Genomic DNA, 25,719 nt, shown 5'->3' with positions numbered 1-25,719 from the left:
AAAAATTACTTAATGCTTTTTATTTTTACCTGATAATATTGAAAATGATATAGTAATAGTAATAGAGGCGTGATGCAAGAAAGCAAGCGTATGAGCTTATGTAGCATCAGCCAAAAAAAAAAAAAAAAAAATCACACAACCATTCCCTTTAAACGTTTGTCCAGTTCCTCCTTGAATTTATTTAAGCTATCAACTTTCGCAACAACAGATGGAAGTTTGTTCCAGCAATTAACCACCTGCTGGCTAAAGGCAAATTTCTGCACATCTATTCTACAACTGTCTTTTCTCAATTTGAATTTATGTCCCCCCCTTAGTTTCGTAATCTGAGCAAATGGAAGAATCCAATTAGAATTCAGCATGCCCAACCCCTTCAAGGCCTTATACACCTCAATCAGATCACCTCGCAGTTGCCTAGTCTCCAGCCGCTACAGTTTGCAGAACTTAAGCCTCTCTTGGTAAGAGGATCCCTTCATTCCCCTCACCAATCTTGTTGCCCTTCCTTATACACGCTCAAGCAAATCTACATCCTTCCTGAAATGAGGCCTCCAGACCTGTACGCAGTACTCAAGGCGTGGCCTGACCATTGCCTTATACAAAGGGATAATCACCCCCTTTCCCTACTAGCAAAATTCCTGTATATCATTGACAAAACCTCATGACCTGCTCTTGCAGCCTTTCTGCATTGCTCAGAAAACTTCATATCTGACTGCACAATTACTCCCAGATCTTTTTCATTTTCTACCACTCTAAGTGTAGTACCACACAGTTGATACGTTCCTCTGGGGTTACTTCTACCCATATGTAGTACTTTGCATTTGTCAATGTTAAAATTCAGTTGTCACTTTTCAGCCCATCTGCCCAAATTTTCTAGATCCTGTTGCAATAGCACACTGCCATTACTGTCATTAACAAATCTGCCAACCTTTGTATCATCTGCAAACTTCGACACTAAGCCTGATATACCTTCATCAATATAATTGATAAATATACAAAACAACACTGGGCCCAACACCGAACCCTGTGGGACTCCACTAATAACATTAGTCCAAGAAGAGCAGTGTCCATTGATTACCACCCTCTGTCTTCTCCCACTCAACCACCGTTTTATCCATTGTAGCAACTTACCCTTAATACCATTCTGCTCCAATTTGTATAGTAGTCTTCCATGTGCAACAGTGTCAAAAGCTTTCTTGAAATCCAAATATATAATATCAAAATTATTTTTTACATCCAGTTTCTTTGTAACCACATCATAGTATCCAATCAAATTTGACACACAAGACTTTCCCTTAACAAACCCATGCTGTGTCTGAATTATTGCTGCAGTCTTGTCTAGATGATCCTGCAATGCATCTTTAACCAGTGACTCCATTATTTTACCCGGAACAGAAGTTAAACTAACTGGTCTGTAATTACTTGTGTCACCCTTTAATCCCCCTTTGTGAATTGGGAAAAAATTTGCACATCTCCAGTCCATGGGGACTTCCCCTGAGTCCAAGGATGCTCTCATAATTATGGCAAGGTTTGTTTGCTTAGTTCCTTTGCCGCCTCCTTTAATATAACTGGATAGATCCCATCCACCTCAAGTGCCTTTCTTATGTTTAACTTCAACAATTTCTCCTCCACTTTGCTCTTAGTTATTACAAAATCATTAAACACCCTGTTATAATTTGATAAACTTCTAGCATTTTCCTTCCTTAATCATGTGTGAATGTAGATGCAAAATATTCATTCAGTTTGTTTGCTATCTGAGCAGGATCATCAACAGTCGAACCATTGATATTAAGTGGACCAATCTGATTCATCCCCTTCCTTTTAGAGTTTATATAAGTAAAGAAATCCTTGCTGTTTTTCTTAGCATCCTTTGCCAAACATTTCTCATAATTTGCCTTTGCTTGCCTAATGTCCTATATTGTTACAGTTTCTCGTTTCAATGTGTATTTGATCAGATATAAAAATATTAATTTCTACTAGCAGGAACACTATAAGCACCTAAATTTAGTATGTAAAAATTAACCAATGAGACAGCAAAATTCTGTTATATCCAATGTCAGATATCAGTATTTGTCTCAATCTATCATAAGAATAACAGCAATATGTTTCTTGAATATATCTATTATTGCATTCCCTAGTTGGGTCTTACTGTATTCATAAATGTTGCACAGTAATAATAGGATAATAAAATTATTTTTTGTATATTTTCTAAGGACCAGGGTTTTCTTTTCCATGGCCTGGTACCAGACATGGACCACGGCTTGAGAAATACTATCCTAGCAAATGATGAAATTTTCAAGGTGCTGGTAGAATGCATACTACATATGCAAGTTATCATTTTATACTTTGAATTTCATTAAATCTTATACTGAATCAAGGTTTCTAATATGTTGGATAGTACATGTGGTATAGAGTAACTACATAGCTTATTCATTGTTTATTTCTAGTGTATGGCAGATGGAGCAGATACACTACCAGGAATTCCTGAATATTTTCATACCACACTGATTACATCCACAAGCATTCACTTAAAATGGAATCCTCCAAAAGATAATAGTACAGTAAGTGGTTATGAGGTCAGATATCATATAACAGTTTCCAAAGTTCCTCCTCATCCTCTTGATTATGCACAGGTAGGTGACCTTAACTTTCTAATAATACCATAAGAGTTTATCTTATATCATAATATGTACTGAAAGAGTATTTGACTTATGTTTAATTGTCTCTGGAAGTCAGTTTGTTAGTGTGCTTTTTTGACTTTGGATTCTGGTTAGCATGCACATCATTAATATCCTAAGAAACTAGGATCCTAAGAAATTAATATCCTCTGAATCTATTTGAGATAGTCTGAGATATGTTTAATGTGTTTTCTGTGTATCTCTATAAGTATTTATCATGAAGATATTAATAATTTCATAGATTCTCTTATTGTAGCATAGCCTGTATAACTTAAATATTAAAGTATTAGTAAGTAACATTAAGCCATAAACGAAGTAGAACTGAACTTAAAAATTTTAACATTTTTATAAAATGGTATGGGTTTTTATTTTTTGTTTTACATTTATATATATAAAAGTGTAAAAATAATGTTTAGTAGTAAAATAAAGAAAGAAAGAAAGAAAGAAAGAAAGAAAGAAAGAAAGAAAGAAAGAAAGAAAGAGGTGGCCATGACTAAGTGGCTGCATAAGCAGTATTCATGAACACATCACATAATATATAGAAGAAATATGAGAAAAAAATAATTATTTATTGTTTATTGGATAATAACTTTGGCTATATTTACCCCATACTTAATATTTTTTAAAATTTTTAGATACATATTCCTTCTATTTTTCTTCCATTTTTGCTTCTGTCTTTGTGATTTATTTGTTTCTTTGCTCATTTTCTGTCTTTTTTCCTTTATTTGAATATATACGTGCTTGTGCATCTGTTATAAAAAAGTAATATGTGTATGAAGCTAATAAAGAAGTAAACTCATACATAAGCATGGGAAGAGTATGATAAGAATGGATATAAACAAGGTGTTTTTTTTATTGTTTTGTTTTGTTGATATGGCAAATGCATGACTTTATTCCATATTTTGGCATATACTGATACTCACCAGGCCTTGAATGAATTGATGTTAATTTAACCTAAGAATAAAATATATTTAATCTTAATATTTTTTATATGAAGCAGTACACTGAATATGCTGTAGCCAGTAATATATTGAAACCAGTCATTGTAAAAGTAGAAAGTGAACTTTTGAATCAAAAACACCATTTTAACATATTCACTGCTTCCTCACATAAATATGTGGCTTTGAATTTTTAATCCACTTGGAAGGAAAACCACCCTACTTTTAGAACTTTTTTTTTCCAATTTGACAGAAGAAACACTGGATACTTAGCATATTTCTTGCTGATTAATTCAATTGTTGGTTTACATCTCTGCTGGTGATATTTCACATAAATTTGGACTTGGTGCCCGTCAAAGGGGGTGCCGTTAAATTTCTGTTTAATTGGCATTCAAAATTTAATTGATTATTATTTTATTATCTTTGCATTTAGATTTTCTGAATTATCTTGGAGAGTTTCTGCTGCAATATTTTTACTCTTGTCACCTTTCTCTTCTCTCCCTGTTGGTTTGATCGTTATACAGGGTGTCTCAAAAATATTGGTACAAACGTTTAGGGGAGGTAGGTAACATCTAAAGGAATGTGAATTGCATAGGAACCCATAACTGGAAACATCACGGGAAAGTAGTAGCAGAGGCACAAGAAGCAGAAATGACACAAGACAGTAATTAGTGGCAAACATTTATTTGACATAATATTGACAATGGAGTACAAGATGGATGCATTTCATGATGTTACAACAGATGCTCGAGGGTTCCACCATGAGACGCTGCGTGACACCAACACAGCATGGATTGGCGGACATGGTCGAACACACCTGGAGTTTCTTTGACAGTAGCAGCAGCGCAGACGAGTCTCGCCACAAGATATTTCCATCTCCACAGGCGATTCATACACGATAGATTTGAGGGGCTCCCCCCCACAGAAAGAAATCAAGGCTCAATAAATCAGGTGAGCGTGGGGGCCAGGCAACGGGTCCACCACGGCCAATCCATCGACGCCCAAAATGCCTGTTCAAATGGTCATGAACACACTTTCCATAATGGGCAGGTGACCAGTCATGTTGAAACCAAATGTTGCGTCTCACATTTGCTGGAACATCGTCAAGTAACCCTAGTAGAACTTGTTCAAGAAAGATCCGATATTTAGCGGAGTTCATGTGGGATGGTAACAGGTATGGGCCGACTAAGCAGTCACCAACCATACCTACCCACACATTTATTGCGAATCGATGTTCTGCCGCATGGAGGCGCACACTGTGTGGGTTTTCGTGAGCCCACACATGAGCATTGTGCTGATTGAATAAGCCTTCCCGAGTGAAATGTCTCATCCGTGACCAAAACATAGGCTGGAAAATTCAAGTCTTGAACACTTTCTTGGAGAAACCACTGCGCAAAAGCCACACATGCAGGATGATCTTGGGGAAGCAGTAACTGAACCCTTTGGAGATGAAAGGGGTGTAAGGAATCGTCGTGCCAGACACGCTGTACACTGCAACGAGACACTCCTAAGGCAGAGGCAATGGCACGTGTGCTGGTAGTAGGATTATTCAGGACAGCATTCAACACACTTTCTTCTATGGTGGGAGTTTGCGTCGAACGTGGTCTGCCCGCACTACTCCTGTTACCTCTAAATGACCCATAATTGCACAAATTTTGATGCACACGTGCAAACAAACGGTGGTCCGGTACATGTCTGTCTGGAAGCGTTCTCCATAAATTCGTTGAGTGGCTCGTCCATTGCCCTCTGCTAATCCATACAAAAGGTGCATGTCTGCCAACTCACAGTTCGTATATCGATGCATGCTCTTCGTGCGGCGACTACTGCTTGAATGAGTAAACCAGAAAATTTCCCTCTCTTCTCGCGAACTGATGAACAGCACCATCTACTGACCTACGGTGACATTTCCGGTAATGGATTCCTATGTGATTCACATTCCTTTAGATGTTACCTACCTCCCCTAAACGTTTGTACCAATATTTTTGAGACACCCTGTATTTAATTTTGACTATTTTCGTTCTTCTGTCTTGCCATGCTGCTGGCATTATTTTTATTTTTTTAATTATCATTCTAATTTATTTTTATATTTCTAGCATCATGTAGAGGAATATGCTTTTTTCTGCCTCTGATGTTTGCTTTACCTTTTTATTTTTTATTATGAAAGATTCAGTTTTCAACTATTTCAAACATTATTCAAATATATATATATATATATATATATATATATATATATTGTGGTTTAATTCGTCTTTGTTCATCATTAATGTCATTGTTTTTCGCCATGATGGCTAATTAAACATTGTCCGTGCCGGTGTTTTTTACCTATAGATATTATAGTTAATACATTACTGGTCTTTAAGCTAGCCTATTCTCGGTTATCTTAATTACCTATATCTTAATTATATATATATATATATATATATATAATTATTACGAATAATAAAAATTAAAAATAAATAGAGAAGTCGGATTTGAAGTGCGATATTATGGATCAGGGACACTGCAAGAGCAAAGGTACCCTACAACCATAATATATATATAAAATTATTTTTATTGTTATGTGTAGAATGTAGTAGGTATATATATAAGTATAGAATTTAAATATAGAATTTAACTAGTGCTAATAATGAAAATACCGTGTATCCTGGTAGCGATATATATGTTGAACAAAGGGTGGAAAAAAGGAAAAGAAAAAGTGTAACGATATAAAAGAGTGTAACGATATAAAAAGAATGTAACGATATAAAAAGAAACAAAATGCAAATTTTGAAAAAACAACGACCAATGTGGAAATAGCATTGCAGTATTTTTCATAAACACAAAAGACACAAAAATTATGAAAAATACTGCAATGCTATTTCCACATTGGTCGTTGTTTTTTCAAAATTTGCATTTTGTTTCTTTTTATATCGTTACATTCTTTTTATATCGTTACACTCTTTTATATCGTTACACTTTTTCTTTTCCTTTTTTCCACCCTTTGTTCAACACATATATCGCTACCAGGATACACGGTATTTTCATTATTAGCACTAGTTAAATTCTATATTTAAATTCTATACTTATATATATACCTACTACATTCTACACATAACAATAAAAATAATTTTATATATATATATATATATATATATATATATATATATATATTGTGTGGTTTATAGAATAAATAAAGTGTCTGTGAAAATGGAAATGAAAAGTCCACAAGGTACGAGAACTAAGAGAAGTTTAAGGAATATGGAAGTGAAGTAGTGGGTTAAATAGGTGAAAGAATTTGAAAAACCTAGTGCAAAAATGAACTAGGACTGAGGGGGAAAAAAAAATTTATATATATATATATATATACAAGTAAATAAATAAATAAATAAATAACACTATATTCAGATATGGGAGGGAAATTTTAGCAAGAGGTCGAATCAGGGGATGGCAAATATGCAAAATCTGAATAGTAGATGAAATTATGATACATAGCCAGGAAATTCATCAGGGGACTACTCCTGACCATGTATCAGACACTGTCTTTCCAAACTTGTTTGTAGTATTAGAAAAAGGGGGGGGGGCAAATATGCAGCCTTTTATTGTAATACTAGTAAACAAGGTAGTCCCTATGCCGTGTAAAAAATGTAAATTAAAATAAATGCAAATATATACAAATTTACAAAAGTGTAATGTGGAATATAATACAAATGTATGTGAATTGCATGAAAAAGTATAGACCAGCAAATGGTATAGGGAATGGTAAATTCTAAGGGAGGGGAAGGGGAGAAAAGATGTTCAAAAGAAGGCAAAAATAGCAATAGGATTTAGGATAGACAAAGCATTCGTATCACCCTTGTATTGCACTAATAGTTTTACGAACGGGAAAAAAATAGAAAATTACAGTATAAAGAAAACAAGTGTAGAAAAAGTCATTAAAAAACCGAACTTACTGGGTATGTAAGATCTAACCTTAAAGAAAGGGGTCTGGTATAAGCAAGTTTAATGTTGGGCCTTACACACCCAGTAAATTCAGTATTTTTAATGACTTTTTCTACACTTTTTTTCTTTATACTGGCTTTTTCTATTTTTTTTCCGTTCATAAAACTATTAGTGCAATATGAGGGTGATATGAATGCTCCGTCTATCCTAAATCCTATCACTATTTCCGCCTTCTTTTGAACATCTTTTCTCCCCTTCCCCTCCCTTAAGATTTACCATTCCCTATACCATTTGCTTGTCTATACTTTTTCATGCACTTCACATACATTTGTATTATATTCCACATTACACTTTTGTAAATCTGTATATATTTGTATTTATTTTAATTTAAATTTTTTACACTGCATAGGGACTACCTTGTCTACTAGTATTACGATAAAAGGCTGCATATTTGTCCCCCTTTTTCCTTAGAAAAAGGGAGGCAAATATGCTTTTTCTCAGGAAAGCTTTTGACACTGTTGCGCATGAAAGACTATTGTACAAATTGTAGCAGAATGGTATTAAGGGTAAGTTGCTACAATGGATAAAAGGATGGTTAAGTGGGAGAAGACAGAGGGTGGTAATCAATGGGTGCTGCTCTTCGTGGACTAATGTTATTAGTGGGCAGGTCATGGGGTTTTGTCAATGATATATAGGAATTTTGCTAGCAGGGAAAAGGAGGTGATTATCCCTCTGTATAAGGCAATGGTCAGGCCATGCCTTGAGTACTGCGTAGGCCTCATTTTAAGAAGTATGTAGATTTACTTGAGCATGTACAGAGAAGGGCAACAAGATTGGTGAGGGGAATGAAGGGATCCTCTTACCAAGAGAGGCTTAAGTTCTGCAAATTTCAGTGGCTGGAGACTAGGCACCTGTGCGGTGATCTGATTGAGGTATATAAGGCCTTGAATAGGTTGAGCACGCTGAATTCTGATGGGATCCTTCCACTTGTTCAGATTACGAACCTAAGGGGGCATAAATTCAAATTAAGAAAAGACAGATGTAGAATAGATGTGCAGAAATTTGCCTTTAGCCAGCGGGTGGTTAATTGCTGGAACAAACTTCCATCTGTTGTTGTGGAAGTTGATAGGTTGAATAAATTTAAGGAAGAACTGGACAGGCATTTGGAGGGAATGGTGTGATTTTTTTTTTTTTTTGGCTGATGCTGCATAAGCTCATACACATGCTTTCTTGTATCACATGCCGCCACCACCACTACTACTACTACTACTACTAATACTACAGACAAGTTTGGAAATGCAGTGCCTGATACACGGTCAGGAGTAGTCCCCTGATGAATTTCCTGGCTATGTATCATATTTTCATCTACTATATTCAGATTATGCATATTTGCCATCCCCTGATTCGACCTCTTGCTAAAATTTCCTTCCCATATTTGAATATAGTGTTATTTTTTATTTATTTACTTGTATATACAAAATTTGTATATATATATTTTTTTTTTCCCCTCAGTCCCAGTTCATTTTTTCAATAGGTTTTTCAGATTCTTTCACCTGTTTAATCACTACTTCACTTCCACTTTCTACTATACCTTAAACTTCTCTTAGTTCTGGCACCTTGTGGACTTTTCATTTCCATTTTCACAGACACTTTATTTATTCTACAAGCCACACATTATTTATATCCTGTTGCTTCCTCTATTGCTGCACTGCGCATTTTGGAGCAATAGACATACTATAACTTTTGTTATTTTCCTTTTTCTGCTTATTTTGCTTCTTAACTGTTATATATTACTACTATATATATATATATATATATATATACACACAATGGTCCCTTTGTACCAGTTAACTGCAAAATTTATACCTACCTAATTAAGCTTTATATATTTTTACACTCTAAATTTTATTTATATGTATTCAAATTTTATTTATTACCCTATTTGAATTTAAACTTTTGCTTGTATCAGGATCTTAGACACAGATAGTTTTGGTGGCTAATTACTTTTCTTATACATTTATGGGCGTTGGTCCCGTTGAGACCCTATTGATGTATACAAGTGGGAATTGGTATTTTTCCCTCTCCTTTTCTCTTTTTTTACATGTTTATTTGATATTTCACATACTCATCTGATTATATTTCATTTTCATACTTTGCCTTTTTTAGTACATTATACATTTTACAGCCTGCTTTCTAAAATGGTATGAGTTTAGATGCTGGTTGATGGTATTTAGTTATATTATAGTATACATGGAATAACTTCTATGTCTCTTGTGATTACTTAATGTTTAATCAGTGAATGGCATTATTAATTTTCATACTGTTATAAATTTCTTATTATAAATTAATGTTCTTTATATTTTATAATATATATATATATATATATATATATATATATATATATATATATATATATATATATATACCAAAATATATATATACAGAATTAGTAGAACCAAGAAAGAATATTGCCATATAACTCATAATTGTGTTGTCTTCACCACATGTCAGCCACCAGGATTTCAAGTAGAAACAGCAATATTCGTTTTTCCCCCTCTTAATAAAAGCAGAGTATAAATAAATTATATATACTCTTCTTTTTATCTTTCTCTCCCTTTCTTATTTCCTTATTACTTTATATATATAAAGTAATAAGGAAATAATATATATATATATATATATATATATATAAGTTTAGTGATAAGATTAATGGAAAGACGAGGGAAATAGAAGAGTGGAGAAAAAAAGAAAGGCTATAAAGAGTGAGTATAATTAGTTTTGAGATAGCAAGAAGAGAAAAATAAAGTTATCAGTTTAGAGAGGGGGGAAAAAGATTGAAGAGAAATATAAAAGTAATGGAGGGTTAAATTACACTGAAAGGACAGAATTCATGGTATTCCTGGTTTTTGGGCAATGTGACACTGCCACCCCTCTCACTAGTGGACGAACCTACCACTTGGCAGGTATGTAGGTACACTGCATTCATGTAGACAGTAATTCGATGTCAGTATGGATAAACGTTGTGAGTTAACCGAATTTGAAAGAGGGATGATAGTGGATGCCTGACACATTGGTCACTCTATCGCAGAGGTGGTAGAGAAATTGCACTATCCCTGTTCTATAGTATCAAGAATATATTGGGAATACGTCATTTCTGGAATAACATCTCATCGTGGACAGCATTGTGAACTGTCCACAATGAGATGTGGACAGCTCACGATGAATTTTAAAGAGGGATGATAGTGGATGCCTGACACATTGGTCACTCTATCGCAGAGGTGGTAGAGAAATTGCACTATCCCTGTTCTATAGTATCAAGAGTATATTGGGAACACGTCATTTCTGGAATAACATCTCATTGTGGACGGCATCGTGAGCGGAGAAAGGCGGTGTATGAACGTAGCCATTGACTTCTGTCTTGCATTGTTTCAGCCAACTGGAGAGCGACAGTGGCACAAATCACCACTGACTTCAATGAGGGAGGCCAGAAACGTCTCCACCAAGACCATCAGGCAATCATTAGCCGCAATAGGTTATGGGGGCTGCCAACCCACCAGAGTCCCATTGCTAACACCACGACATAGGACTCTATGCCTCAACTGGGCAAACGAGCATTAGCACTGAACCTTGGATGATTGGAGATGGGTCTCCTGGTCCAGTGAGTCTCGTTTCCAGTTATTTTGAGTGGATGGGAGGGTGCATATCTGGCAGAAACTGCACAAAGCTGTGCACCTGTCATACCGATAGGGAACTGTTCAGGCAGATGGACGGTCTGTAATGGTCTGGAGCATGTTCAACTGGCACACATTGGGACCTCTGCATGTCTGAACATGTAGATGCATGTCTGAACAGTCCAGGTTACATGTCGATCTTTGCAGACCATCTGCATCCCTTTATGGTCATTGTGCACCCACAATGCAATGGACACTTCAAGCAGGACAGTGCACCTCCCCACAAAGCCGTGGTGACTAGAACATGGTTCGAAGAGCATTCTGTAGATTTTACCACCATTATAAACCGTTATGACCGTTATAAACAACCCACACATAAAAAACAGACAGATTCATCTTCCTCTTATAAAACCAAATAATGGAACATATTATCCAATGGAACTGTAGAGGTCTTCGCAGTAACATTGAGGCGCCTCCGTGGCCAGGTGGGCAGGAGCAGCAGTGCGTAGCACACGCTTCTTGATTAGCCCGGGGTTCAAGCCCGTGACCACCAAATACAGAGGATACGGAAAGGTCAGGGAATGACCACCACATATCCCCGGAGCAATATGGCCTTAGTTGCTAATGCTCCTAAAAACCAAATAACAACAACAGCAGTAACATTGATGATATACATGAATTAATTCACCACTACAAACCTCTTGCAATATGCTTGAAAGAAACTAATTTGACATCTCTGTTCTCAGTTTCAATCAAAAATTACACTGTATTCAGGCAAGACAGAGCTGACTCCAATAGCACTCAATAATGGAGGAGTAGCGATACTTGTGGATTCAAGCATCCCCTCCAGACGCATTCCATTACAAACATCCTTAGAAGCCATTGCCACGCATGTTGTTAATGGTATTACTCTGACATTGGTTTCAACTTACCTTCTGCCTAATCATCAATATACTATTCAGGAACTCGAAGATCTTGTTATGCAGTTACCATCTCCATTTTGTTTACTAGGGTTCCCCCACCTCAGGCAGACGAGGTAAGCTTTTCGAAATGCTGAATCGATAGACAGAATTTAACATTACTAAATACTGTCTCTGCTACATTTGTGGATCTCCCTACATGTTCAACATCTGCAATAGACCTTTCCATTTGTTCTCCAATCTTCCTTCCAAGTATAGATTGGGTATCTCTGAGTGATCTTTATAGCAGCGACCATTATCCGTTAATCTGCAAAATTCTATTCCTTCCCAACAGAAAATCCAATTAAATGGAAATTTTCATGGGCTGACTGGACAAAATACAGAACGCACATATCATTTGACAACAATATCATTCGATCCAGTTCCATCAACAGTGTTACCGAGCACATCACGAATCAAATGCTGGCAGCTGCATTCGGCACCATTCCTCAATATCAAGTAAGAAACAGACAAAAAATCAATTACTGGTGGAATGAAGATTGCAACAATGCAAAAAAAGAGAAAAATAAAGCATGCAACCTTTTACGCAAATATCCAACCACATCCAATCTTATTAACTATAAATGGCTTAGAGCTAAAGCTTGTTATATCAGACATAAAGCAAGAAAAGAAAGTTGGATTAAATTCGCCTCATCAGTTAATAAAAGTATCGATATCAGATTAATCTGGATAAAAATAAAATGTTTGAACAGTAAATTTCCACCTTTATCCACCCTACTACTGAACTGGAATGGACAAGAGCTCTCTAATCCTACAGATAAATTAAATGCACTGGGAATTGTGTTTTCTCTGTTGTCTTCTTGTAATGCTTTTGATCAGTCATTTCAAAAACATAAAACCATTACATACAGAGAAATCTAGACTGAATTTCACTGACTAGCATTAGCATTAGCATTAGTAGAGGCATTTGATGCAAGAAAGCAAGCTTATGCAGCATCAGCCAAAAAAAAAAAAAAAAAAAAAAAAAAAGTAACATAAATAAATAAAAATAACCACTTCCACTTCACCCCTCTGTTCGTTCGAAATACCTGTCCAGCTGAGCCTTAAACTTATTTAGGCTATCAACTTCCACGACAAGGGATGGAAGTCTGTTCCACCCACCAACCACCCGCTGGCTAAAGGCAAATTTCCGCACATCTATCCTACATCTGTCTTTCCTCAATTTGAATTTATGCCCTCTCAGGTGATTTTTCTGAGCTAGAGGAAGAATCCCATCAGCATTGAGCATGCTCAAACCATTCAAGGCTTTGTACACCTCTATCAGATCACCCCGCTGGTACCTAGTTTCCAGACACTGTAATTTGCAAAACTTAAGCCTTTCTTCGTAAGAGAACCCCTTTGTCCCATTCACCAATCTAGTTGCCCTTCTCTGTACTCGTTCCAGCAGCTCTACATCCTTCCTGAAATGAGGCCTCCAGGCCTGTATACAGTACTCTAGGTGTGGCCTGACCATTGCCTTATACAAGGGAATAATCACCTCCTTATCCCTGCTAGAAAAATTCCTATATATCATTGACAATACACCATGAGCTACTCTTGCAGCTCGTCTGCACTGCTCAGAGAACTTCATATCTGCCTGCACCACCACCCCCAGGTCCCTTTCATTCTCTACCACTGTCAGTGTAGTACCACAGATTTGATACGTTGCTCTGGGGTTGCTGTTTCCCATATGTAGTACTTTACATTTGTCAATGTTAAACTTCATTTGCCACCTCGAAGCCCATCTGCTCAACCTTTCCAAATCCTGTTGCAGCAGCATAGTGTCAGTAGTGTCCTTGACAACCCTGCCAACCTTCGTATCGTCTGCAAACTTGGACATTAAGCCTGATATACCATCATCAATATCATTTATAAATACAGAAAACAATAAAGGCCCCAATACTGAACCCTGAGGGACTCCACTAATAACATTAGTCCACGATGAGCAGTGTCCATTGATTACCACTCTCTGTCTTCTCCCCCTCAACCACCCCTTTATCCATAGCAGCAACTTGCCTCCAATGCCACACTGCTCCAATTTGTGCAGCAGTCTTCCATGTGCAACAGTATCAAAAGCCTTTCTAAGATCCAAGTATATAATATCAAAGTTATTCCCTGCATCCAGTTCTTTTGTGACTGCATCATAGTATCCAATCAAATTGGTCAGGCAAGACTTCCCCTTAACAAAACCATGCTGTGTCCTAGCTATAACTGAAGTCTTGTCTAGATGATCCTGCAGTGCTTCTTTCACCAGTGCCTCCATTAATTTTCCGGGAACAGAAGTTAAACTCACAGGTCTATAATTACTTGTGTCAGCCTTTGATCCCCCTTTGTGAATTGGGGTCACATTTGCACATCTCCAGTCAATGGGTACCTCCCCTGAGTCCAAGGAAGCTCTCATAATTATGGCTAAGGGTTTGCTTACCTCCTTTGCTGCCTCCTTTAATATAACTGGATAGATCCCATCCACCCCAGGTGCCTTTCTTGTGTTTATCTTCAACAATTTCTCCTCCACTTTGCTCTCAGTTATTACAAGATTCTCTAGCTTACTGCTAGAGTTGAATACACCTCTGGCATTCCCCTCGCTGAATAACTCCTCATGTGTGAATGTCGATGCAAAATATTCATTTAGTTTGTTAGCTACCCGAGCAGGGTCATCAACAGTTGACCCATCGATCTCAAGTGGACCAATCTGATTCATCCCCTTCCTTCTAGAGTTTACATAAGTAAAGAACTCTTTGCTGTTTTTCTTCGCATCCCTTGCCAAGGATCTCTCGTAATCTGCCTTCGCCTGCCTAACCTCCTTTGTAACTTGGTTACAGATCAACTTGTATCTATCATAGGCTTCCATGTCACCCATTAATTTATATGTATCCCATGCATTTTTCTTCTCTGCCACATGTCTCATTAGTTCATCTGACAACCATTTAGGCCTAAACCTTGAACAATATTTCTTAGTTGGTATGTAAAGCCTAGTAGCTTCCACAATAAGTTCTTTGAATGCTTCCCATTTTGAATTTGCTGTTGGCAATATCATCAGTTGATCCCACTGTATAGAATTTAAATACTGTCTCAGTCCATTGTAGTCGCCTTTACGAAAGCAATACCCCTTCCCTTTACCCCTAATGGTAGTTACCTCTTTGAGTAACTCCCACTTCAGCACACTGTGATCACTGCCACCAAGTGGTTCATTTATCTGCAGATTCTTAATGCATGAAGAATCACTACTGATAATCAAATCAAGAGTATTACTCCCTCTAGTTGCCTCCCGAACATGCTGATGTAGAAAACAATCATCCAATAAATCCACAAAAGCCTTGCTACTGTGTGAGTGACCAGCCCCCAAATTCCAGTCAATATCTGGGAAATTAAAATCCCCCATTATAAGACTCTCTGATTTACTGGCCCACTCTATTTCTCCGAACAGTTTCTTATTATACTCATCAGAGTCATTAGGCCTATAGCACACTCCTACTCTCAATTTTGATCTCCCAATGCTTATGTCACACCAAACTGACTCGACACTGCACTGTCCAGCGATGTCGACTGGCTTCACTTCCTTGGATTTTATGTGTTTTTTAACTAATAGCATAACCCCTCCTCCCTTCCTATCCTGTCTATCCTTTCTGTAGACATTGTACTCCCCAAATTCCAGTTCTGCATTTCTTATATCTGTGTGACACCACGTCTCTGAAATCCCCACAATATCTGCCTTTGATGTTTTGAGCAATACCTCAAATTCATCAAATTTATTTACTAAACTCCTAGCATTGGTGTACACACAAGTATACATGCACCTGTTCTTTTTCTTAGCTACCCTAACACAACCCATGTGTTTACTTGTACCCCAATGATTCCCAGCAGTCTCTGAAATATCCTGCATCTTATTTTCCAGGCTGCGGCTCATTCCAATAGAAGCAGTGCAAGAATCACTTTCACCTCTGCCAGTGGCTACTGTTAATCTATTAGTCCTTGTATCCCCCCAATCTAGCAGTTTTCCGACCCACCTAACATTGCCTCGATAGCATCAGCAAACATTCTTGCACCCTTTCTATTTAAGTGTATCCCATCCCTGTAGAAGCAGTCTCTCCTGTTAACAAGTACAGACCAGGCTGAAAAAAATTCTACCCCTTGAGCCCTGCACAATCTTTCCAGGGCCGAATTGATTGACAGGGCTCTCATCATATACTCCCTCCTATCGTGTCTGGGCAGAATTGCAGACACTTTCAATTTCAACCCTAATTCACGGCTTTTTTTCATCAGTGACCTGTACTTGTCAAGTAATTCCGCCGGTCTCCTACTCTTAATGTCATTAGTGCCAACGTGTACAACTATATCACCTTTTGTGCCCTTAAAAGATGATATCCGCTCTACAACGTCATCAACTTTTGCCCCTGGCAGACTATTCTGCTTTATCTTATAATCAACCATTTCCCATGCTTGAGCTGCAGCAATCTCTTACCAACTCAAGAAACAGGGCTGCTGGCGCTGATGGGATATATTATATAATGCTCCAAAATCTGGATCAAAGATCACTCTTTTTGCTGCTCATATTTTACAATGGAATTTTTTCTGAACATACTTTCCCAAGCTCCTGGTGTCATTCTTATGTACTAGCAAATGCAAAACTCGGTAAAGATCATTCTGTTCTTCAAAATTACAGGCTGATATCCCTTACCAGCTGTCTCAGCAAAACTCTTGAGAAAATGATACATCGCCATCTCACTTGGTTCCTCGAGTCTCAAAATTTGATTAACAACAACAATTTGGATTCTGGAAAAACCGACCTTCATTGGATCTCATGATCAAAGCCGAGACAAATATCAGAAATGCTTTTATTAAAAAGGAACATCTCATCATGGTCTGTCTTGACGTTGAAAAAGCCTTTGACACTACATGGTGTTTCGGCATCTTAAAGGATCTATATTCTCTTGGCTGAGAGGTAATTTACCATATTTTATCCAAAATTTTCTTCAACAGAAATCTTTTCAAGTTCGTTATCGAGGAACCCTCTCTAAAAACTTTATCCAAGAAGAAGGAAGTCCACAATGGTCTGTTCTTGGTGCCACTTTGTTTGCAATGAGAATGAATCATATAATTAAGCTCATTCCAAAAACTGTGGATTCGTACCTTTTTGTAGACGATCTCACAATTTCCTGTCATTCTCAAAACATGGATTACATTGAACACCAAATATCAATCAATCAAACACATCCTGACATGGATGACACAAAATGGTTATAGACTATCCAGTCAGAAATCTACTGCCATTCACTTCTGTACTAGATGCAATATGCATCCTGAACCTGAGCTCCACTTAAATAACCATCCTCTTCCCATAGCTAATAATATTCATCTACTAGGATTGTTTTTTGACAGTAAGTTAAATTTCCAAAAACACATTGAACATCTCCAGACTGCTTGTCAAAAAAAACTGAACTTACTCAGAGTCTTATCAGCCACAGCATGGGGAGCAGAATGTTACAGTCTGCTTCATTTATATAGATCCATAATTAGATCATGCCTGGACTACAGTGCACCTGTCTTCGATTCTGCTAGGGAGAGTGCTTTATCTTGCCTCAACCCTATTCAACATTCAGCTCTTAGAACAGCACTAGGTACATTCAGAACATCTGAACATACCAGTGCAAAGTTTGTATATTGAAGCCCATGAACCTCCTCTAAATATCAGGAGAAAGATGTTGCTGCTGGACTATGCAACCAAGATCCAAAGCCAGGTGACCCATCCTAATTGGTCAATACTTTATAATCTGCAGTTTATGATCTTCTTTAGAAACAAACCACAGACAGTTCAGCCTGCTGGTATTAGGCTAAAGCAACTAGCAGAAGATTGGGATATATACTTCAATAAAATCTTGCAAGATCCTATAGATCCCGACCCTCCATGGTCTGTCATCATGCCATCTTGTGACAATTATTTCCACCAGTGATGGAAACACTCTCTATCAGACATTAACATCCAACAGCTACACATTGCGTATACTCAACATTATCCAGACTTCGTTAAAATATATACAGATGGATCGAAATCTGAGAGTGGTTCGGGTACAGCAGTGGTACTCCCTGATACTACCATTTCTCTATCTCTTCCAACAGAGTGTAGTAGTTACATGACTGAATTATATGCCAAAAATATTTTCCATATGTCAATTCAAATGAGCATAATATACACATACTCGCAAAGTTCCTTATTAACTATGGAAAGCAATTCCTCACCTACTCACCCGCTATTAAAGTTCATTAGAACAGAGTTGATACGTCTCAGTGAGCATCAACAAAAGGTTATCTTCTGCTGGATCCCAGGCCATACTGGAATACCAGGAAATGAAATTTCAGATGATGCTGCCAAACATCCATCCAGCTCAGCCCCAATGAATTCCCTAGTACCGTTCACAGATTATAAAATGAATATACAAAGTATATGTAAAGGTCGACAATGGCAAGCAGAAATTCATAATAAACTACTTCAAATTAAACCTATACCAAAATTATGGGCTTCCAGCCTCATTGCAAACAAACAAGAAGTAATTCTAGCCAGAGCCAGAATCGACCATACTCATTTAACTCATCTGTTCCTTTTGTCAGGGAATGACCCTCCTAGTGTAATCATTGTCATACACCACTCACTCACAATCAAACACATGCTTCTGGAATATACTCGATATAATAATGCTCAACTAGTCTCATTCAGTTCTCTGGCAAGCTTAAAGGAACCTTTGTCACTTAGCCATATCAAAGGTGAAAAATCAAATCTCACAGAATTTTTCTCCTTCCTAAAACGAATAAGTCTGTATAGCCATTTCTAACTGCTTCTACATCAACCAACACAGGCAGTATGAATCACTTTCATAAGTGCAATATGGCCTAAGTAGCCATTGCACTTAAAACCCCCATCAACAACAACATGCCCAATAAAACCAATTGTAAACTACATACCTAACACATAACAAAAACTGCAGCCATTATCAACCCACTGCAGGATGGAAGCCTCCTCAATAAATCATGTTGAAGTAAATGGACCATAATCTGCCACACTGGTCCAGTGTGGGTTGGCAGATCGACCGTATTTAATTTTTCTATGCTTTAATTTTCTTAATTCCAAATTTTCTATATCTTATAGTTTTAACCTAAACCTTCATGGCATGTATTTTATGACTGAAACAGAAAGACAAAAAAGGTTTGATATCGTCATCCTTACTTGCAGTCTTGAAAATTGGTTCTTGAAAAGTGACGCCTAGGTTGAGTATATTATGTGGCAGTATCTTTTTTCCTCGGGGGCTTGCATCTAGTGAGTATGGGCTTGGCACACCCAGGGTCCTGAGCTGGATATCATCATTCTTCTCTTTCCTGGGACTCTCTCTTAATAATAATAATATCATTTTGTATTATATATATATTTTTGTCTATTACATTGATCTATAAACTAATTTTTCTCCACATCTCATACTTTTCTGTTTCTCTTCAGTTTTTATTTTCTCTTCTTGCTATCTCAAAATTAATTATACTCACTCCTTATTACCTTTCTGGTTCTCTTCACTCTTCTATTTCTCTCTTCTTCCCATTAATCTTATCACTAAGCTAATATTCATTGTGGTTGCTGGGTTTCTCTGATTACATGTATGGGTGTACATATGTATATACTACCCTACAATTACTATCCAAACATCTTCATATCTATAAATAACTTTATTTATAGGAAAAATAATAATGTGTGCTCAAACCTTTTGCTTTTGTGACAGCCTCTAGTCTCCATGGAACACTGTCTACCAGTTATTTGTAAATGTCCTCTGATATTTTTACCATTTGGCCTTAAGATCGCAGACCAATTCAGCTCTGTTTTTTGGGGCAGTCTTTCCTCACATGCTTTTGAAAATCCAATTCATCCCAGAAGTTGGCTATAGGATTGAGGTCAAGGTCTCTGGGCTGGCCAGTCCAACTTTTTGATGCTCTTGTCCTCAAACCAATCCATCGCAATGCAAGCAGTATGACATGGAGTACACTAAGTTAAACAGCACCTGACATTAGTCAGGATGATTCATGGCTTGTGGATGGTTTCATGATCATGGTAATCCATGTCATGCAGCATTCTGTATGCGCTATGTGTCCTAATCGTCTCATTGAAGGCCTGCATATTGTAACAACACTAGCATTAGCATTAGTTGATGCATATGATACAAGAAAGCAAGCATATACAGCATCAGCCAAAAAAAAAAAAAAAAAAAAACCTTTCCCGTTTCACCCATCCGGTCACTCCAAATGGTTGTCTAGATCAGCCTTAAATTTATTTAAGCACCACAACAACAGATGAAAGTATGTTCCAGCAATCAACTACAGCAGGCTAAAGGCAAACTTCTGTACATCTTTTCTAAAACTGTCTTTCTCAATTTGAATCTATGCCCCCTCAGATTCTTAATCTCAGCAAACCGAAGTATCCTGTCAGCACTGAGCTTGCTCAAACTATTCAAGGCTTATACACCTTAATCAGATCACTTCACGGATGCCTAGTCTCCAGATGCTGCAGCTTGCAGAACTTAATTAAGCCTTTCTTTGTAAGCACGACACCGTTGTTCCTCTCACCAATCTTGTTGCCCTTCTCTGTACTCATTCTAGCTACTCTATATGCTTCCTAAAATGAGGCCTCCAGACCTGTACGCAATACTCAAGGTGTGGCCTGATCATTGCCTAATACAAAGAGATAATCACTTCCTTGCCTCTGCTAGCAAAATTCCTATATATCATTGACAAAACTTCATGACCTGCTCTAACAGCCCATCTGCACTTCTCAGAGAACTTCATATCTGATGGCACAATGAGCCTCATTAATTCATATGACATCCATTTACAACCTTGAACAATATTTCTTATTTGGTATGAAAAGTCTAGTAGCCTCCAAGATTAAGTGCCTGAAGGCTTCTCATTTAGATTTCTCACCATTGATAACATCATCAGTTGATACCACTGTATAGAATTGAAAAACTGTCTGAGACCACTGTATAGAATTGAAAAACTGTCTGAGACCACTGTAGTCACCTTTACAAAAACAAAAACCCTTCCCTTTACCCTTAATGGAAGTTACATCTTTAAGTAAATCCTACATCAGTACACTACATCAGAACCACTAGGTGATCACTGTCACCTAGTGGTTCCTTTATCTGCAAATTCTTTATGCATGAATAATCACTGCTGATAATCTGGTCAAGAGTATTACTCACTCTGGTTGCCTCTCGAACATGGTGCTGTAGAAAACAGTCATCTAGTAAATCCAAAAAAGTCTTGCTAGTGTGCAAGTGACCAACCCACAAATTCCAGTCAATATCTTTAAAATTAAAATCCCCCATTATAAGACATTCGGATTTACTGGGCCCCTCTATTTCTATTTTTTTTCTATTCCTTCTATTCCTTTCCCAGTGCTTATGTCACACCAAACAGACTCAACATTGTACTGTCCACCCATGTCAACTGGATGCACTTCCTTAGATTTTATGTGTTTTTTAACTAACAGCATAACCCCTCCTTCCTTCCTACCCTGTCTACCATGTTTCTGTACACATTGTACTCCCCAAATTCCAATTCTGTACTGCTTATATCTGTGTGATTCCATGTCTCTGATTCCCAACAATATCTGCCTTTAATGCCTTGATCAGCACTTCAAATTCATCAAATTTATTTACTGTACTTCCACCATTGGTGTACATGCAAGTATATATGCATCTGTTCTTACTCTTAGTTACCCCAGCACAGCCCATGTATTTACTTGTTTTATGATGACTCCCAGCAGCTCTTGAAATCCCCAGCAAATTGCTCTCTAGGCTGCTGCTCATTACAGTAATAGCAGTGCAAGAATCACTTTTACCTCTGTCTACGGCTACTGTTAATCTTTTAGTCCGTTAATCTCCCCAAGCTAGCAATTTTCCGACCCACCTAACACCACCTCGATAGCATCGGCAAATATTCTTGCACCCTTTCTATTTAAGTGTATCCCATCCCTGTAGAACCAGTCTCTCCTGTTAGCAAGCAGTTGATTTTTTGCAGGCATCTCCTACAGAGTTTTCAGGGTCATTTTGTGAGGGTTTCAGCACTGCTGCCATTTTCATATCACCTCACCTGTCATTGACCTAGGGATCTTCAGTACTATTGAAATGTCGTGTATAGACTGATTGCTTATGCGGCACTCAGTCTTTCTGTCCTGGAAGTCTGGTAACTCCATTGATCAGAGCAGCTTGCATTCATAATCAAAGTACTGTCTCCTCAAAGGCCTACTAGCTTATTTATAGTTGTATTTGACACATGGTGCTTGGGTAGGATGTGACCAACTATTAACAGAGTGCTGTCCAGATATTTATGGTGTGGCAGTATATGTGGATATGTGTGTGTGTGTATTTAATACCAAGCTAGAATAAATTTTCAGTTTCTTAAAAATTCAGCTACAGTTTTTTTGTCCCCTCTTATTTTATGATGAGTTTAAGCAAAAACCATTTATTTGTTTCTTGTCACATTCACAACCTTGAATTCATTAATTTTCTTCACAGAATATCAATGTGACTAAAAATGAAGCAGTCTTAAATGATCTACATCCTGGAAACTATTATAGTATCTACGTTGTGGCAGTGAATGAACATGGCCAATCGCTACCATCTTTGGTAATAATAGCTCACACAGCAGAGTCTAGTAATGATACATCAAAGATATTTGGTGAGTTTAATTGTCTAAATGCCTTCTTTACTACAATTTTATAACTGTGAAAAATTATAAAATATTAATTATGTTATAAAAAAAAAAGTCACAGGCAAATTATGGAAATAGACCACAAGGAAATGACTGAGCACACCCAAATGAGAAAAATCAAAAAATCCATTTTTTTTTTTTTTTTTTTTTTTTTTGGAAAATGTGTCTTTCTGTCCTGGAAGTCTGGTAACTCCATTGATCAGAGCAGAGACCTAATCCATCATAAAAGCAGGAAAATTAGATTATACCTTATGGTCTGGTTTTGCTACTTCAACTTATATTGCATGCTAATTATTGGTTAAAGGCTGAAACTTTCAGTACCTTCCTAAATATAGACAGAATTTTATTTGAGCTTTTTGGAAATGAATAATTATTGTTTACTTAGAATTCCAAAAGCAAATAAGCTGTCATGATTCATGATGTTACTGTTTCAGTGTATGCTGGTTTCAGTGTATAGTATTGTATACAAAAATCTTTCTTGCTGTTGGTTGATGTGTGTGTAATACAGAAAATTAGATACCCTTTGTTTTATGCTTAATTATTGCACAAAATGTGTTATTTTTTTATCTTAGTTATTATTGATGTAAAATGGTTTATTGTGTTAGTTATTATTATTATTTATTTATTTGTATATTTTTTGACAACACATATTAATATGTATGCACATGTAAGTTTGAATTTTTATGCTTAATGATTTTCTGAATGGAAAACTGAAGTGACTAATAATTGTTTCATATTTATATTTTATATTTATAACATTTTCTTTTTATTTTCCATAGCATTAATAAAAGTTTTATTTCATTCATTAAATATAATGTAAAAAAATTGAAAATTTCAACATTTCAAATTTTCATTAAAAAAATAAAAAATTACTTTGAATAAATATTGCAATCCATTAGTAGAAGATCAAGAATTTATGTATTTCAAGAATTAAAAAAAAAACAGCAACTTTTTTCTGATATAAATATCAAATCTGGGCATCTATCAGGTGATATTTTACTGTTTTCATTACATGACTGCTGAGTAAAGGACTTTTTATCTCTGCAGAATTAGAATGGCATTGGCTTGTGCCATGAGGTTCATTAACTCTACATTTTAGCTTTTGTTATTTGTTGTAAGAATTTCAGTCCATGGCTTGATCATGGACTGAAACTGTGGTGCAGTATCACAGTGTTCTCCTTGGAAAAAAAAAAAAAAAAAACAGTAGAATAATATGATCAACTACTAAGATCTTTTTCAGGGGTTGATACCAATATTATTTAATACATTTAAAACATTGAAACTTGTGCAGTATATAGTAATTTCTCATTTACTGACTTGCCTCAGTTATGACATAACAGTATTTTATTCTAAAACAGTTTGGCAGCTTGCAAAAAATTTGTAATTTAAATTGTTTAAAATATTTCCAGATAATTATTTTATAATTAATTTTCTCTGAAATAATTTTTATTTCAGATTTATTCGATTTTTAGATTTTGATTTATGATTTATTTGTGATTTTTACACTAAGAATCATAAATAAGATAAAAGTATTGATAGTATATCAATATAATAGAAAACATCACAGTATTTTTATAGAGTATCTTTATAGAATGTGTATAGTTAAATGCAGTAAAATTAAGCTGCAATTTTATTAAAATTTTTGGATGAATTTTATTACAGTATTGATAGTTTGATCTTTAAAATTATGTTTTTGTTATTGCAAATTGATATTTTTGATACAAATTATATATTGGTCATTTTATAGGTTCATTGAGTCCTCCTCATTCACTGGAAGTTGTTCATCAAACAATGGATTCTGTTACTATCACCTGGAGATCTCCCCTTCATCTACCTGTTGAGGCATCATTAAACTATATGGTATATTATCAACCAGCTAACAGTAGCACAGACTTGGAGAAATCACTCACTACAGCTGCTACAACTTATAACACAATTATGCTCAGCAATCTTACCATTAACACTCAATATGCTGTTGCTGTGAAGGCCAGAAGTGGAAGTGAAGAAAGTCAGTTATCTGAAGTTGTACTGGCTTGGACTGACCCTGCCATACCTGCCTTCCTAAATCCTCCTGTTATTATTCCACCAGAACCTGTCATAGAGGGTAGTAATGTGACTTTACTCTGTGTGGCAACAGGCATGCCTGTGCCCAATGTTTCTCTTTATGTTAATGGACAACTTATGGTAGAACAGCAACAGAATCATGTAGCTTTAGTTCTTCCATATATTCAGAGAAACATAACAAATGTAGATTGCTTTGCTGATAATGGCTATGGACAAGGAGCCCAAAGCTCTCTGAATATTCATGTAAATTGTAAGTGTTATAAAATGCTATTTTCTTATTTTAAAAATGCTTTTTAAATTTAAATTTTTTTGTTTTTAACTATAATTTCAAATGAATAAGATGAAAAAGTGTTTCATTATGATTTATGATGAAACAGTTTCATCATGAATCGTAAATCCAATATAAGGATGCCCTTGGCCTCATCAAGTGTACTGCAAATTGAATTGTGTTTACAATTGAATTTAAATCAAATTTCAAATTTAGTTTATATTTGGTTGTAAATGCACAAGTATTTAATGGGTGGTTTAGATTTTAGATTTTATGATTTCTAAACATAAATTTTGCCTAATCATCTGCTTTTTTCACAATTACAAAGCTCTTCTCTATTCTTGGTTTAGTTTATAACATAATCGGTGAACTTCTGAAACAAACATAAGCCAATTTTATTTGAATAAAAAATATTAAAAACAATGGTTGCAGCATGAGGAGACATAACACAAATTGCTTTATATAGCTAACTGTTCTGCAGCT

General features: G+C 36.3%; 1 protein-coding gene across 2 annotated transcripts in view; it reads left to right on the top strand.

The window, feature by feature from the left end:
* LOC150089688 (Ig-like and fibronectin type-III domain-containing protein 1) overlaps positions 1-25,719 on the top strand; it is a 337,470-nt gene that overhangs the window by 246,503 nt on the left and 65,248 nt on the right. For both annotated transcript variants that reach the window (XM_090389599.1, XM_090389600.1), the window contains 3 exons: positions 2,442-2,627; positions 22,709-22,871; positions 24,652-25,218. In XM_090389599.1, the coding sequence (XP_090245725.1) occupies positions 2,442-2,627; positions 22,709-22,871; positions 24,652-25,218 (916 nt within the window). The remainder of the gene's footprint in view (positions 1-2,441; positions 2,628-22,708; positions 22,872-24,651; positions 25,219-25,719) is intronic.

This window comes from Mastigoproctus giganteus, chromosome 2 (assembly GCF_048544385.1).
Source record: "Mastigoproctus giganteus isolate SK-2022 chromosome 2, ASM4854438v1, whole genome shotgun sequence".
NCBI classification, from domain to species: domain Eukaryota; kingdom Metazoa; phylum Arthropoda; class Arachnida; order Uropygi; family Thelyphonidae; genus Mastigoproctus; species Mastigoproctus giganteus.
The sequence above is the reverse complement of the archived record's forward strand: the minus strand, read 5'-3'. Positions and strand labels throughout refer to the sequence as shown.